The 17106-nt window shown below is 49.2% G+C and overlaps 1 protein-coding gene across 4 annotated transcripts in view; it reads right to left on the bottom strand.

Moving 5' to 3' along the window:
• Positions 1-1372: 1372 nt before the first annotated feature.
• The window catches only part of UXS1 (UDP-glucuronate decarboxylase 1), an 89480-nt gene continuing 73746 nt past the window's right edge, over positions 1373-17106 (bottom strand). For all 4 annotated transcript variants that reach the window (XM_059134312.1, XM_059134313.1, XM_059134315.1 and 1 more), the window contains 5 exons: positions 11407-11450; positions 7973-8033; positions 5774-5831; positions 3765-3868; positions 1373-1600 (listed from right to left, as the gene is read on the bottom strand). In XM_059134312.1, coding sequence (XP_058990295.1) covers positions 1469-1600; positions 3765-3868; positions 5774-5831; positions 7973-8033; positions 11407-11450 — 399 coding nt within the window. In that variant the 3' untranslated portion in view covers positions 1373-1468. The remainder of the gene's footprint in view (positions 1601-3764; positions 3869-5773; positions 5832-7972; positions 8034-11406; positions 11451-17106) is intronic.

The raw sequence follows: 17106 nt of genomic DNA, 5'->3' as shown, positions 1-17106 counted from the left end.
TGAATCCTCTTTCACACAATGTCTGATCGAGCAACAATCCCAAGCTCCAGAATCTTCTGGGGAATTTAGCATGACAAATAAAACAAAACCACAGCTTCCTTGGCCTGGACTCAGCAATTCTGACAGGAAAAACATGTCCAATTAAAAAAAAAAAAAAAATCCCCAAGTGATTACGAAGGGCAGGCGAGTCTGGCTTACCCTGGCTGGTTATGCAAACAGGCATTCTGTTTAACTGCTCAGGTTCTCCTGGTGCCAGGTCAGGCTCTGTTGCTGCCATGCAGAGCCAGCTGGCTTGGAAAATGCAGTGGCTTGAACTCCCTGCATTGTTCTCCCATTTATTCCAAAATGAGTATGAAAATCCTAATGCAAGAGCTTGAAAGAATTCTTAATGAAAGCAAAAGCTCTCAAAGTTTTCTCTCAATGTGCCTCGTTTACAGATTTTATAACAAATGGCCCTTCTTTTTCTCCATCTGCTCTGTGCTGCCAGGGAAGGACATGCAGCGATTCAAACCCTGGGTGGGACTGGAAAAGTCTCTCCACGCAGCAGTGAAGATGATACGCAGATTCAGTCTCAGGAGCAGAGCAGTGCTTTTAACACCCACTCATCAAGTTACCTATACCAGCCTGGATGTTTTCGGAGTTTTCCTTTAAATTCTACAGTATTTTTTTCAGCAATCCAACAATACACTGTGCAAAGCAGAGAGCCAACCTTTAAAACTACCAGTGTGTTCCAATATTTTATTAAAATAGCATATTTAACCACTTTTAACCAAGAATACGTTAACTTTGTCCTCCCACCCCCGCCCCAAATACGCAGCACAACACAGTAGTGATTTCAAATATCCTTGATCGTGATAACCAACGGAAGTATTTCAAAGTCAAGTTTGCAACTAAAACCTAGATCTTGGAAAAATTCTGAATTAAAAGAAACATAAAGCTCTCAAACAGAATTCTTTAATCTGCCTGAAGAATAAATGCCGGTGTGTCACCCACCTGACAATCCTAAATTTTTTGTTTGTTTGTTTTTGTCTTTATGCATAGTATAATGTCTCATTTATAAGTACCCACTTTTATAAATAAAATTGGCATTTTTCACCCCATTTAATGTTCCTTTTCAGCTTCACAAAGAAACCAGTAAATAAAACTGTCAATGACAGTCACGACATATGCTCTCATAGCAAGATAAAAAACGTGAAAATACGCAAAGATGCATCTACCCTATTTTACATAAAAAGACAGATTTTAAAAAGTGCAAGGCAAAATTTGCAGTTTTCTGAGGGGAGTTTTTAGGCACATCCATTTCTTTAAAGCAAGCTTCTGAATGAAATTCCAGTTTGTTCTTCATGACACCTGTTTAAGTCTTTCTTTAACCAAAAAAAAAAAAAAAAAAAAAAGGAAAAGAAAAAAGAAAAAAAAATACATCCCATCAAGTGTGAAACGGGATCTCCCGTCCCAATAGGTGAGGTTTTCAGTTATGGCGTGTCCGTCCTTTTTTTATCCTTGCGGGCTTTGGTTTGGGGATGTATTGATTATTTGCCTGGTACTCGAGTTCTTTACGGAAGTAGTGGATGGCTTTGTTTAAACCTTCTTCCAGCGGGACCTGTTTAAAGAGAAGGGGGGGAAGGGGAGACAAGGTCACTGATGCAGGAAACGCCAGACATCCCCGGGGCTTCGCAGGAAGAAGTGCTGACGAGTGCTCTGCCCTCAGCAGAGGCACTCACAGCAACGCGGGAGGCTCACACGGCATCGCGGCTTGCCAGGAGAAGGTCCTGCCAAAGCTGCTTTCAGAACGCACTGGGCAATTTGACAAATGACACCCCTGACGGACAGAAGACAGGCTCTCGTTCCCAAAGACCATGAACTACCTCTTGCTGATTTGGGGTCTATCCAGTTTGAATCAACCACAAAGAACGCCTGAAAAGAATGCCTGCGAGTGTGTGCTTTTCTTTCGGAAGGAAGTGTATGATGGAGGGAGGGTCCTTAGGAAGCACCTGTGTGACCCACACACCTCACTCTCCCACGGGACATTCACTCCCAGGGACCTAACAGACCAAGTCTGAGAAGAAGCTATGACGACACCATGGAAGCCCACAGGAAATCCCAACAGCTGCCCATGAGAACAAGGGGAAAAGTCGGGAGCGGAGCACTGCCAAGGGCCACCCAGAAACTGATGGGGGAGAAGGCTCTATCTGTTACCTTGATGGTGGTGATGGTTTCATGGGTAGAGAAATACATCAAAATTTACCCAAGTTGTACATTTTAAATATAGGCAGTTTGCTATATGAATTGGCCTCAACAGCACCATCAAAAAGACACAAATAGAAGAGAATCAGGATGGATATATGACTAAGTGCTTCTTTGGACAAGATCCCTCAGAAATTACTAATGAGCTGGAACTAGCAGGAAGAGAACTAGTGGTAGAGGCCTCATCTTCTAAATGTGTTAGAATGTTCCACATTGAAACTCCAGAACAATAAAAAACCTACATACTTCACTAAGACAAAAGCAACAGTTACTACATAGCGAGTGTGCATTTAGCTTTTCAAAAAATATTTTGTTTGAAACACGGGGGCTCTACTTATAAAAGGACCCATGGCAAATGCCTTCTCAAAATGAACACATGTACTTGCTGCTGCTTTGTGTGGCGGGAGTTCTTGGGTATGGTCTGGGCGTGACCATATTTTTAGTGCATTTGACAAATCCCTGTAGCCCTCAGATCCTTCAGAGCTGTAGTTCCAGGTTAAAAAAAGATCGGACTGGAACTCTCGAGTCCCTTTAAGACTCAACACTGTGGGAGTCCATTCATTTAGCTCTCTGGAGGGCAGCAGAAGAGAACATCTCAAAACACGACTGTGGGAGCTTTTTGGTATACGGACCACGCTGGGGCCAGGGTCTTGAACAAGTGCAGGGTGAGGCTCTCTCTGCACTCCTCTGACCCGTCAAGTCCAGAGACAGGCTATCCCAACAGACACTCAGCTGTCCTGAGTCCCTTCCCAGAGGGGTCAACGACCAGGGAGCACTGACTCTCATAGCAGGGGAGGGCACTAGACACAGACACCAGGTACACTGTCACTGGCTCTCTCATCTCCCATCTGTTCTTCTAAGGGCCCATTCACCATTCTTAAAAATCATCTACTCTCCTTTAAAAGGACTACATACCCCTCATCCCTATTAAGATGGTATTTAAGCCTAATTCTTATGCCACCTCTTGAGTAACTTATGCTTCCCTGGGTATCTCCTGTTATCTACCTGCGGGATGCACACTACTCTTGGTGCATTTCCCCGCAGGCCACAAGGAGTCTAATTTAGTCTAGGAGCAACAGAAAGGTATGGAGGGTCACTGCTCCCTGGCCTATGGTGTCTCACCCTTCCAACCTGGAGTTCCGCCTTCCTGGGAACTGGGGTGACCCTGCTTGCCCCAGTTCCCACAGCAACCTCGCCCAGCCCTGCATGTCCAAGGACATCCTGGGCCAAGTGGAGACCGGCAGGTCAGTCAAGGTGACCCAGAGAGCACACGGCCATTGCCCGGGACACTTCTTTCATGGAGTAAGCCATGTGCGTGTGCAAGTTTACAAAAGCAGACTCCACAGTGGGCTCCCATGTCTCCATCACAGAATGAGTGAATGTGTGTCTCCACACACAAAATGAGAAGCCACAGAACAGGCTGGAGAAAACCCTGCATCCTGTCCGCCCAAGCACGCTAGTGTCTGCAAGGACCTGTTGTGGGCCTTTGTCGATGGAGCAGCACGGGGCCCTGCACTCACCACCGGCTCCCACGCCAGCATCATCTTCGCTTTTCTGATGTCTGGTTTTCTTTTCTGTGGGTCATCCTGGGCTTCTGAGAGAAACTGAATCTCACTTCCACTACCTGCATTAAGAGAAAAGAAAGGTAAGTGAAGCACAAACCACTCCAGGTGGGGACTTTCACTGTAATCCTCAAAGTGAAACCCCCTCCAGGCAGTGAACAAGGCTGCCTTGTTCACTGCCTGGAGGGGACAGAATGCATTTCCCACGTAGCCACTGAGTCACATGGGGGACTGGACCTCTGGCCCCAAGAGAACTGGTTGAGAGGCAGTCACTCCCGAGGAAAAGGGCAGGGCTCCCTAGCTGCCGGCTCCCGGGCAGATCACCCATCATCAGCTAACACAGCAGGCATGCGCACAGAGCCAGACTCCAAGTCAGTAAAAGTGGCAAATGTCGTGTGCAGTCACCTGTGATGACGATGGCCCGAGGGAGCCACACCTGAGGCAGTCATGCACTGCAGGAGCCCCTGGTCTGGAAGTGGCCTGTCATCTTGTTTAACCAAGTAGAGAGCAGGAGGAAATGACCGTGGGCCAGTTCCTGGCTTATGCCTTATGGAAGACTTAACCCTTTCTGCACCTGCAGGTGGGAGCTCTGAGCCAACATGTAAGGTGTCCAGCTAACCTGCTGCAGAGACCACGTGCAGCAGGACACAGAGCCTGGCTTGTCCAGCATCCTAGCGGGGCCCAGACCCTGCTGGCCAGCAGAAGGAAGCCACGCGAGGGACCACCAGCAAAGACCTGAAGGAGAAACCCCCCAGCGGGGGCCAGCCCTCAGCACAGAACCACAGAAAACACAGCAGTTGCTATTGTAAGCCTCTGCAGTTCAGGGTGGCATGCTACTTAGCCTTTCATAGAAGCACAGTGATTATTAATGCCTGAGGATCTTATCAAGATGCAGATTCTGATCTGGAAGACACGGGTGGGGTGTGTGATTCTGCATTTCTAACAAGCGTCTGGGTGATGCCAAAGATGCTAGCCCCGGCTCCCCACTAGGGGTAGAGGTTTTAGATAGCCTAGTTCCTGGACAAACTGTTATCTGAGCACATCCCTGCCTTACCTGGGATGAGACCGGTAGACCCAGAGTGGGAAAGCTGGGGAAGCAGTCTTGGGAAGGCTGCTGGGGTGACACAATTTATGACTGAGGAAGACCAGCCCCCTTCCTGTCCAAGTGTCCAGAGCTGATAAGAACATGCTGGTAGATGACAGCTCTGAGTCAGGAAGGACAGCCCCGAAGAATCAACTCAGCTGAGCAGGGGTGTGGGCAAGCAGAACGTCCTCCATCAGGCTTACCCCAGTCTAGTCTAGGGAGCCACACTCCAATCTGGTTGTGTCCTGTATCAAACGTCTTGATCAACCATGGAAAACAAAGCACCCTCCCCAAGAGCCAGACTTCCCAGAGCTCTAGTAAGCATGCTGACGTGACGAAGGGCTCACCCCGCATGTAGTGCAACACGAGGGCTGTCTGAAACACACAAACTTCTTACGACTTTCAGAGCCCGCCCCTGGGGTTACTCCAGTGTCTACACTGCTGCCAACATGTCACGGCCATGTTGGCTGGCACTGCCAAGAACTTGTAAGTTGCCAACAGATTCCATCAGAAACACACAAGCTGGTACTGGGTACCACTCCCGCTTAGCTCTTCGAAATCTCATTGTCATCACTGCCGATGTTTGGAAATCAAACACTTGTCACCTGTGTGGTGCGATCTACACAGTCCCACCTCAAACACCCAGAACAAATCTACTCCCACTCCACCCCCACCTGCTGAGGTGCTTGTGAACACAACCCAACCCCTGCATCGTTATCTTTCCATTACTTAATTAAAGAATCAGAAGACAATTAAGTGTTCCTGACAAAGTTCTGCTTTTTATCCAATTCAATTAGCTCGTATTAATTACACATTTTCTAATCAGGTTGTTATTAGCTGATAGGGTGAGTGCAGCCAATTTCATTCATTTGGTCTTACTTACCAACAAGGCTTTTAATTAACTGAGCAAACTCGAGGATTGTGTGTTCTTCCGGGTTCCCCTAAGGAAGAAATGGTTGCTGGTTATAAGTGTAATCACAACAGCAGAGACCGCCACGCAAACCACATGCATTTCTTCCAAGCACCCACGGGCTGACTCCGGCATCTTGGAAAAATCAGGAGGCTCCTGCCTCTTCGTATTTCCTTGGGCACTTCCTGATCGGGATGATGACTGATCCACCCAGTGAAGGGCTAAACTGTGTCTGGTCCTGCTTTTGCCCTCTAGACGAAGTGTCTGTTGACAAGAATGCCCCTCGGCTAGGTCAGGTGCTTCTAATATGGACACACGGTACATGTACGGTACATGTGTGTACCAAGAGGCAGGTCAATTTCCAGATCTAACGTTACTGTAACTGCATTCAAGTTTAGGTCTGCAACATGAGCCCTCCTAAGACAATATAATTCCCTCCGGGTGCACTGTGTCAACAACTTAAGCAGTAACAGACTTGCAAACTTGCACGTGGGAGCAGTAAAGGAACTGAAATGCACTCGGCAGATGAGGGCTCCAGATAGCCAGAGAGAAAGCCTCCATGTGGTTTATAGTGTGAGCATGCCCTTAGGGGACATCAAAAAAAGCCATTTTTCTCCTTTCTTGCATCACACAAGACAGCGGCCACTTGCCCTCTTCCCTTCCCAATCCTGCTATTCTTACTTGCCACCCCCTCCCCCCTCGTAAGAGACCACCATCAAGTGTGACAAACAGGTGTCCCACATACGCTGCACTTCCAACTTCCTGGTAGGGCCCTGTGTCAAGGCCCCCTTGGAAAGAAAGAAGGAACCCAGTATCTAAAGAAAAGACTGTGGCTCCTTGGGGAGTGGGGGACATCACTGATAACACCCACATTTTAAAGGGCCTGGAGCAACAGCCAGGTGAAGGTGGCATGGCCTTGACAGTGACAGCCAGGTAAATGCTCGGAAGAAACTGAGCCCAAGACATGTCTCATTCTATTTCTAATTTCATGTTTCTGGAGAAGTGCACAAAGAAGTGGTCAACAGCCCGACAAGGGAGTTACACCTCCACTTTCCTATTTCTTAAGAACTCCCTCCCAACTCAGTGAAAACAGATGCAACAGAACATGTTTCCAATTGCTGGTTACAGACAGAGGTTTTTGAGTAAAGTGGTTTTGAGGAATCAGCAAGCATGGCCACCCCTGTGGACCTTAAAACCTTGTAGGAAGCCGGAGATGTGGTTTTTGGGAGAACCTGAAGCTGAATCCCAGGTTTGCCAAAGGGAGGGGATGGCTCCTGATACGCTAATGTCAGGGCCACTGGCAGGAGCAGAACATCTAGAATGATGGGTAGTCTGCACTGGACACTTCACGTTCTCAATCAGATGGAGTGAAGCTCTTCAGAGGACAGGGAGTGAGAGGGTAAGAGGACTCCAGACAAGAACACGAACTCTGGCTGAGAGCTGGGGAGGAGGAGACTCAGAGGGCATGACCCTGCCTTCCCAATCCTTGGGAAGTTACCCAACTGTGGCTGCACTGGACTAGCTTGAATGGCCCCCACCCTGAGAAGTAAGGCCAGTGGGTAGCTCACAGAGAACGAGATTTTAGTTCTAAATGTAAGGAAATGCTTCCTGCCTGTGAGAACTGGCCAGAGACAGAATAAAGTCCTTTGAAGAGACACACGTTCACCAAGCAATACAAACGCATAGAAACATGGAGCAAAAGAACCTTACGATCCCTCCAACAGGGAGACTCTGGGGCCCTAGGAAGCCATGAAGGAAGAAGCAACAAAGGAGCCCTGAACAGGCGGCTGAACTACAGACATGATCAGAACCTGGGAAACGTTCTTAACCTCCTCGATCTAAAGCTCACTTAATTCTCAGGGAGATCAGATGACACCGAACAACAGAGAAAGGAATGCACACAAAAACCGTCTATAGACTGTCATCAAAGGCTTTCACAAATGCTTAGACCCAGGCCCTTCAGGATGATGGTGATAAACACTCACGCATGCTGTGCAGACGTGCTACTCCTTGGCACACACGGATCTGGGGTTTCTCCCCCTCTACCATTCAGCAAGCAAACACAGGCATGCAAATAAAGCAAAGGCTGCAGCTCTTCATGGTTTCATAAAAGCACGAAACTCCGGCCTGTTCCGGCGGGGGGGTCGTGGTGGGAGGCGCGGCCATACTCACCAGGTTGACCGGGCTGCTGACGTTGCTGTTCATGAGAGCCACGAGGCCGTTCACCAGATCGCTGGAAGAGAAGGGAAGGCTGGGTCAGGCACCGCCTGCCGCAGACCCGCACCACCTCCCGGAAGAGAACCAAACCCCACATGGAAAGCCGATGCCAAAACAAAATCCTGCAAATAAGCGGGGTTGGGAATGCTCAGGTATTCATGGGTGATGATATGAGGTCTGGGATTCGCTCGCAGCATGTGGGGTGTAGATGGCTAAACGGGAAACGGGAATGGAAGCGAAATGGGCAAGTTCTTTACTTCCGTCTATTTCTGAAACCCTTTAACGACCGAATAATAGAAATAAAAGAGACAAACGCCCCCAAAAGATGGTGTTAATACAGCTTCTGATGTTTAAACGTGAGCCCACGTAGCTGGTCCATATGAAAAAGCAATGATTAAAAAAAAACAACAACAGTTCCGACCCACTGAAATGAGTGCACTCCAGTATGTAATTCTCATACTGGTAAATCACAGATAAAGCCAAACAACACAGTGTTGAAATCAACCGGACCGCTGCTCCCTACGCCCTCACCTTCAATTCCCCCCTGAGCCCCCTGCCGCCCCCCGAGACTCCTCGCACGGGACGGACGGCGATCTGGGTGTTTCAGATGAATCGTGACCGACGGGGCCATGGAGGTGAAGAGAAGTAAGCAAACGTTCGCTTACCAAGGTTTGGTTCTTATTTTCAGAGGCTTTTAAAGTGTGGCTCTGTCAAAAAAAAGTTACTTCGTAAAAATGACACCTCACTGCTGCTCACGAGCTTGTTCTCTACGTCTGCTTTCCGTCAGCTGTACTTCTCAGAAGGCTCTGAAAGCTCTGTTCTGCTGATCCAAACGCAGTCTGTGCTGAAACCTTCCCCTCCTCCTCCATTACCAGCAAGGAGCAGGTTGCTACGGTCAACTTCAAAACAGAACCTGTTTTTGCTTTCCTTTTTGTCCGAGAAAAAAAATTTGGGGGTGGGGTGGGATGGGATATTTGGCAAACAAATTGTTTTCTGAATTTTTGTTTCTGATGATTGGGTGTTTTAAGTGAACATCCCTAAAGTCTGTTCCAGTCTCATAGGTCAAGCACAGATTCGAGTAATTGCTGACTCCAGAGGACTTTTCTAGAAACCGGCAAAAAAAGTCACTTCATCACGATGGCAGTAATTAGTATTAGTAATTAGTAATTAGTACAACATGTCTCACATAGCACAAGTCTCTGCATATTCGTCAGAAGACATTAAAAGCTGCCATTCACCAGCATCCACAATCCATTTTAATATGGAAATGAGGGTGGGGCGGGTACAGCTTTTATATAATCAAAATGGCAACTTTTAAGGTCAAAATTGCATAGATCACACCCATTTAACCTGAAGCTCTTTAAAAGTGTCATTTTGACAAAGTGACTTTTTAAAAAAAAAAAAAAAAAAAGGACAGCATGCCTTTGTTATGGGGATGAGGCTGTAACCTGCCCGGGAAAACATCAGACACAGTCATGCCAAGATGTGAATGCGTATGGTATGGTCACCCGGACCTCAGGAGCCGGGAAATGCCGCTTCAAGGCAACTGTGGATTCTGGAAGCAGTTAACTTAGTGAGGGAACTGGAGACTCAGACATTGTGCACTTTTAACTACAAAATTAATTGTTTCTTAAAAAACCCCAGCTTCTTAAAACTAGCAAAACTGTACATTATCTCAGTGAGTCCTGAATAGCAAAACCAGGAAGTCGGGAAAGCTGTGCGAGCCTGGTCCGTCCTAGAAGCACCCAACGGCAGGGCGCGCACTGCAGGCATGCTCGCCCCTGAGCGGGGCTGTACAGAAACGTGACTTGATGCCTTGTTTGGAGCACATGGTTCCCGGGGTAAGTGCCTTGAAATGAAAACAGCCCTAGAGGGATCCTGGTATTTTCTGGTTAAGTCTCTTCTTGAGATATTCAGACACCAAAGTGTGCCAGTTTTATTTTACCCCTGGGGTTTTGCGTCCTGCTTGGCAAGACACTCACAGCTGGGGAGGAAAAAACACTGACTGTGATATATGTTTATTCATAGCTTTCTTTCAGACTAAATGTGACGAATGACACTTTGGGGGGAAAAATCCACAGTGGCTGCTTTAAATTTTAATTAATTAATTAATTATTATTATTATTTGCTAGCAGTTCTTTTTCTCAAAGAGACTTCTCCCCTGGATTCTCACATAATTCGACAGAAGTCTACGTGGTCGCTGTGGCTGAGGTGGCCCAGATGTGCACCGCCACTGCACCACTTCATGGTTACAGGATCCTGGGGTGGCCTCAGGACACAGCAGGAGCAGCATTTTCCAACTGACAGGCATTCCTGGGTATTTATGTTACAAGGTGAAAACACAGAACTGGATTTTACAATGATTCAGGTTATCAGAAACCTGTACAGAATTCATAGTAACAGTGTCATGGGGGGAAATATTTTGTTCTATGCAAGTGATTATAGTGATATAGTTTATATAAACTCTTTTCCCAGAACTCAAACTGCATTTTAAAATGTCACCAACTGGGGCGCCTGGGTGGCTCAGTGGGTTAAGCTGCTGCCTTCGGCTCAGGTCATGATCTCAGGGTCCTGGGATCAAGTCCCGCATTGGGCTCTCTGCTCAGCAGGGAGCCTGCTTCCTCCTCTCTCTCTCTGCCTGCCTCTCTGCCTACTTGTGATCTCTCTCTGTCAAATAAATAAATAAAATCTTTAAAAAATAAATAAATAAAATAAAATGTCACCAACTGAACTGACCAACAAGCACACGAGATTTAGGAGGGTTAATGAGAAAAGGATAATAATTATCACCGTGACTATGAGAAGAGGTTCTCAACTCTATTTTTATCCGCGTAAAATCTCATCCACATAAAATCTGACATGAGGACGGTCTACATTATCTTTCCCTTAATGAGGACAATCTCCCCCGCCCCAGAAAGCCACTTTTAAAGTGGGTCTGACTTCAGCACCTGTAGGTTTGCTGGGTTTAGATTAAGGACAGCTGTCCAACTGGTGTGATCTGGAATCAAGTCGCCCTCAGAAACTGGGCAAGTTTCCCTAAGAAACACTAGGGGGCAGTAAAAGATCAGCACATGAGTCATAAATGGCACAGACTTACATGTACACCTTATTATTATTTTTTTTTTTTAAAGATTTTAGGTAATCTCTACACCCAACCTGGGGCTTGGACTCACAACCCAGAATTGCATGCTCCAGCAGCTGAGTCAGGCAGGAGCCCGTAAAATTTTACCTTTTAAACAGAGAACCCTAAGGGCTTTCCCACCTGAAAATTAAAATGGACTTTTAACCATGCCATGGTAGAGATGCGAAAATAATGCACATATCCAACAGATGTGGGCCGTCTGGTCTGCACCACCTGCCGGAAGCAGTGTGGAGGCCAGCTGCCTTACCTGACGTACTGGAACGCCCTCGTCTGCGACCCGGACCCATACACCTAGGAGGAGAGCAACAGTTAAGCCTCCAGAGAAAGCCACACTGTCATGGGAAAATGAGGTTCCTTAAAACTCCAGGGGCACAGACTGACCTCAGAACTGAGGCTGAAGGGCCAGTGATGCCACAATTCACTCAATACTTCTGAGTTATGCCCTGAGAGTGGGACAGTGCGTGCATCCACGTTCCGATCTGTCTTCCAAGTCAGTAGTGGAAGGAGTTGGCATCTGTTACAGTCTTAGGACGTGGCGGGGATCACGTTAGCCCAGAAGGGTGACAGACGCACATGCAAGCAGGAGGCAGTACCTAGAACCTGAGTCCTATACCCTGACTGCCCATCAGAACAGCTGGGCGCTCAGACTAGCCCAGAATCTCTAGGGAGGAGGTGGTGGGCATCTTGGTACTTGGACAGCCCTGGATGAGTCTAACATGCAGCCAAGTCTGAGACGACCAGGAAACTCTGGACAGGAAACGAGGTGAGGGAAAGAAGGAAGGGGGAGGCCCTTGTGCTCCACTTATGTCCCCTGTATGTTGCCACGTCTCCACGCCTGTACTCAGGTCCTTTCCTCCACAGACCTCTTGTCTAAATGTTCTCTCCTGGTGGCACTTCTCTGGCTCATTCCGCCAGCCAGAATGAAGGGCTCTGTCCTCTGTGCTCAGCCATCCTCCCCTCCTCCAGACTCTGTCACTCATACTCGCTTCCCACGGTGAACTCCGGGGACAGGCACGGTGTCCAATTCTTCTGCACCCCAGGCACCCTGCATACCACCAACGCTCCACAAACACGTACTGAACAACAATTTTGTGGGGTCTGCAGTGTATGCCACTTGCTTAGAATGGAGAGACTGAGGCAGAGGGTCTTTGAGGCGCTCCTTCACCCTTACAGAGAAGGAAGGAACCAGGGGATTTTTGTTTGCTGGCTTGCACTGGTGGAAAGGGAGCAGCAGGGAGGAAGGACTGCCTTCTAGAATATCCTGAAATCCACGCCTAGAACAGAACAACACTGGTGCCTCCTGTCACTGGCCACCTGATGCCAAAGAGGAGCCAGATGCCAACAGCTCTAAAGCACATACCAGTCCCCAGTGGCCTTGCTCTCCAAAAAGGCTCCCTAGGAGCTCAGGTCACCAGACCGGAGAAGCAAATGGGAAGGAACAGGAAAGGGAAGAAAAAAATGCCTCATAGGTACCCGCTGCCTTTTTCATTTTTTTAAAAGCAGGTTTGGAAGGCTACTTTTGTTATTTTTTTTTTTTTTTTAAGATTTTATTTATTTGACACAGGGGTTGGGGGTTGAGAGCAAGCACAAGCAGAGGGAGAAGCAGGCTCCCCACTGAGCAGGAGCCCAATGCAGGACTTGATCCCAGGACCCTGGGATCATGACCTGAACCAAAGAGAGATGCCCAACCGACTGAGCCACCCAGGAGTCCAGGCTGCTTTTGTTATCTTAATAAGCATTCACATATACACCAATGTCATAGGGGCATCAGCCTGACCTACTTAGGCAGAGGCCCCCCCGCAAGAAGAGGCTGGGGAACTGACTTACAGAGGCTTCTGTCTGCAAGACACAAGTGCAACAGCCAAACTCCGCACAGGAACACTGAAGAAAGGTGAACAAGCCTCTCAGAAGCACACTCATCCTTCCTTGGCAGTTCTGCCAGAAGCCCACTGCCTGGTCTTGCTAACCCTTCTGATACCTTTGGGCAAGTCAGAAAGGAAACCACAGACCCAGTAAGTAGGAAGGAGGATTGGGGTGGGGGAGGTCTGCCCACCACTGCATCATCCTGGAAATCCACCTGCACCTGAGGAGCCCTGCAGATGGGATACCTGTGTTATTTTCTGTACAACTTCGTTACAGATAAGGTCACGAGAGCTCTGAGCACTGCAGCACCCAGTGTCCAGGAGAGAAAACCTACCATGACTTCAAGTTCAGGAATCTCTTCCTCACCCCCTGCATCAATAACTTCAGAACCGCCTGTAGCTCAGCTGTCAACTGTGGCCCATGGCAAGCTGGCACTGAGCCATTCTCCCATCTCATTATAAAGCATCAGATTTGGGCGATACCCATCAGCAGCCTGGTGTACATCATCCTTAACCCACAGGTGTGTGGGTGTGGAGCTATGCTTCTGGCTCCCTGCATGGACCTGCCGTTCCTGGGTGTGCTTAGGGTCCCTGAGGACTCCTAAGACAGACTCCTCTGTCTCCTTTCTTTGCACCTTCCCACCATGCCTGGCCAGGGGGTCTGCGACTGTGGGCTGCCAGCATTCACAGAGAGCCCACTGCCCTTGCAGAGCAACAATGAAGGCTTGGTATTAGCTCCCATCAGGCCTCCAAGCTATGATGCCCGGGAGCTGAGCCCACAAACATGCGGGGGCAGCGCTCCGTCCCATCGGATGTGTCAGAAGGAACATGACTCAGTGCTGTGTGCTGGCTGAGCCCACAGCCAGGGGGAAGTGAGAGGGCTGCCAGGGTTAGGACTCTGAAGAATCACCTTCTCAATGAAAGGAACAAGAGAATCATGCTGGTGACATTCAGTGGCTTGAATGTCACAAACTGTCAGAGACCCAGAGGGTTAGTCTTATACTGGGAAGCCCCAAAAAACTCCTGAAGACTGAATTAATTGGCCTTTGTGGAGGGTTTCACATAGCTGCCTTGTTCCAAGCATCCTTCTGGGTGGGAGGCGGCGGGGCGGGTGGGGAGTGATGCCCAGAGGGCCAGGCTGTGTTCAGGCACCCCTCACTACCTGACAACATGGTCACAAGGCTTGAGGGACCTAGAGCTGAACTGCAGGCAGCCATCGACAGGGGAAGCTCAGGCTGCTCCCTGCAGGTCCAGGGACTAAAGGCCCTTAGGAGCACCTTTTGCAGATATCCTGCACAGGAGGCAGCACAAGGAGAACTGCAGGGGAGCACCACAGGGGAGCACAGAGAGCATCACAGGGAGCTTCCCCGGGAGCATAGGGAACATGGAGGGAGGAAGGGGCGGGGAAGCATGGGGAGTACTGTAGGTCAGCATGGGGAGCACTATGCCAACCCCATCCCCACAGCTGGGCCTCAAGTGCCTCCATGAATGACGGCCCAAAGTTAGGGATCACTTCCAATACCACAATGCAGATACAAAGGGTAAATAAGATGTAGACTTTGGTCTAAAAAGTATGGTTTCTCCAAAATCTCCCTCTAGAAAATACAGCAAGGCTTTTTTAAAAGATACAGACCATGACTCAAACCCCAATTCTATCACATCTGGAAAAATTCACCTCAATCAAGTTGTTCTCTCTCATCTGCAAACTGGAATAAGTCACGATACGGTGATGAGACAGAATTAAACCATAATGCTCACACGGGTACCCATGCACGAGGGCTTTGACTGAATGGTGAACTCCCGTCTCTTCAAAATATACTTAATGAGCTAGTTCGCCCTGAACCGTATCATCTATTTTCTAGACCTTGTAAATGAGAACACAGTATTTTCTGAGCTTCTGTGTGCTCAAGCTCAAGTATATAGCTTCTGTGCTTGACTTGCAGAACTCAGCAAAATCCTTCCGGAGCGACCCTGACAGACCTCTGTGACTCAAGATGCGGGGACAGGCCCAAAGAATGAAATCTTCCCTGAGGTAAGATAACAAAGGGCTTCAGGAAAAAGCAGCTGGAAGGCGAGTGATGACAGTAACCCCCCTTGGAAAAGGGAAGGTACGACACTGAGGGGCCATGATAGAGGTCTTTAGGCTTGGAAAGAACATGCTGGAAACAGAGCAGGAAAGGATGGATGGACCTCCCTATTCTCCTTCCTTGCTAAATTAAACCAAGTGTTCCCGAAGTGGGGCTGGACTGAGAGTCACGACACATGGCCCCCTCCTTCAGAACTTCTCCACAGAGCCGTCTGACAGAAAGTGATGCCATCTCAATGGGACAGCAAAGGATGAAGGGTGAGCGGCTTCATCAAAACACTGAGGGGACAGGGAATTCTGTGTGACAAGAGGGACCACACATTTCTGAAAGGCCTCCCTGAGGACTCCTGCCACCAGAGGCGCCTAGAGAAGATGAAATGCGGCATGTTTTGGACTAGCTGCGGCCCTGCACAGTACCAGCCACCCGGCTCCTTGGTCCCCAGCAACGAGGCGACAACACATGAGTTATCACCTGCTGCCCACAATGGGTGCTTTCTTGGGCGGGCCCACCTGACCCCGGGGCCCTGGCTGCTGCCCAGGAGGCAGTCAGTCAAGAAGCCTCAGAAGGCTTTTACCAGTTTGCCCTGCAAACAAAGCAGCTCTGATCGAGGAGAGTTAGTGAGGGCAGTGGCTAAGAAAGCTCCGGGAGCGTCCCTGAGGGTGAGGAATTCTCCACCAAGCAGCTGGGCTGCAGAAACGCTTGGGACCCAAACAGCAGGCAGAAGGGGACATGGATGAGGGGGGCAGTTTTGCCTTGCAGTCACACTATGACCACTGCTTCCAGAAGAAGCCCCAGAGCACTTGTGCTCCTCAAAAAGGCCAGCGGCCACTATAGACCCAATCCTCAGCTTGACCAGCATTTATCACATGCTGCCTGGGTGCCAGGGACCCTCCTGGCAGCTGGGGACACAGCCATGAATGAAACCAGTTCGTGATTTCAAAGAGAGGGATTGGGGGCTGGGAAAATAGTATTTCAGGCACTGAGAAGTGGAAAACAACAGAAGGCATGGTTAGGAGGGGTAGAGTGGTGACTAGACATCATCACGTACAGAATGGCCAGTGCTCCCCTAATGAGAGGATGACTGAACAGGGGGATGCCTGGAAAACGCATGCTCCTGGGACAGTGGGAGCAGGGTGCTGAGCTTACAGAGCAGCAGGGGCGAGTCTGGGGTGCACAGGGAGGCCCGTGAATCATGCTCCAGCAAAGGGGAAAACCCCCCAGAGCTGGTACTTTTCTTCAGAGGCTCCCCTGGCTGCTGGGTGGAGAGCCCCCGACAGGGGGAATGAGTGGCTAGGAGGCTGGGGCAATAAACTGGGGGCTCATGGCAGTGAGGCTTGGAGGAAATGGGAGAAGAGGTGGACAGGGCCGGATCCTGGATCTTCTTAGGGCAAGACTACCAGGCTATATACCACTGCAGCAGTATGTGGTGTGAGAAGGAGAGAAGTCAGGGTGACCATGGCATGGCCATCTGCAGGCCCTGAGGCTAGCAGCTGGTAGGGGGAGTGGAGAGAGGGGCACGGCACTGGCACAGTGCGGTGGGGTTCGGATTCACCTCTCCCCTGCAACGTGTTTGGCAAAGGTCGCCTAGAGCGTGTGTCTTACCCTGGGGTGTGGCAGGGGGCAGACCATATGGTAACAGGCTAAGCTTTTGGTTCTGAATTGGCCTCGGGGTAGCTAACCCACCCAAGAAGAAAGGAGCACCACGGAGAACTGTGATCAAAAGCGGCCACCGGCGGCCACCGTCTGGCCACATGAGCTTGGGTGACTCCTCCAGCCTCTGCGCTTCAGTCTCCCCATCTAAACAATGGGCTAATAACAGAACCCGGGCCCCACACATCTGCTGTGCACACTAATCGAAGTGAATTAATGGACGTGAACATCACTGAACAGAAAAGAGTAAACTTACTCTACAGAGAGACAGACAGGCGGATGCATATGGACGCAGAGCTCTAACTTTCGCCTTAGGAATCCCCTCAGCTGATGAGCAAACCCTCCTGC

Source organism: Mustela lutreola, chromosome 9 (assembly GCF_030435805.1).
Source record: "Mustela lutreola isolate mMusLut2 chromosome 9, mMusLut2.pri, whole genome shotgun sequence".
In the NCBI taxonomy this organism is placed as follows: Eukaryota; Metazoa; Chordata; class Mammalia; order Carnivora; family Mustelidae; genus Mustela; species Mustela lutreola.
This window is presented reverse-complemented; position numbering and strand designations above follow the sequence as displayed.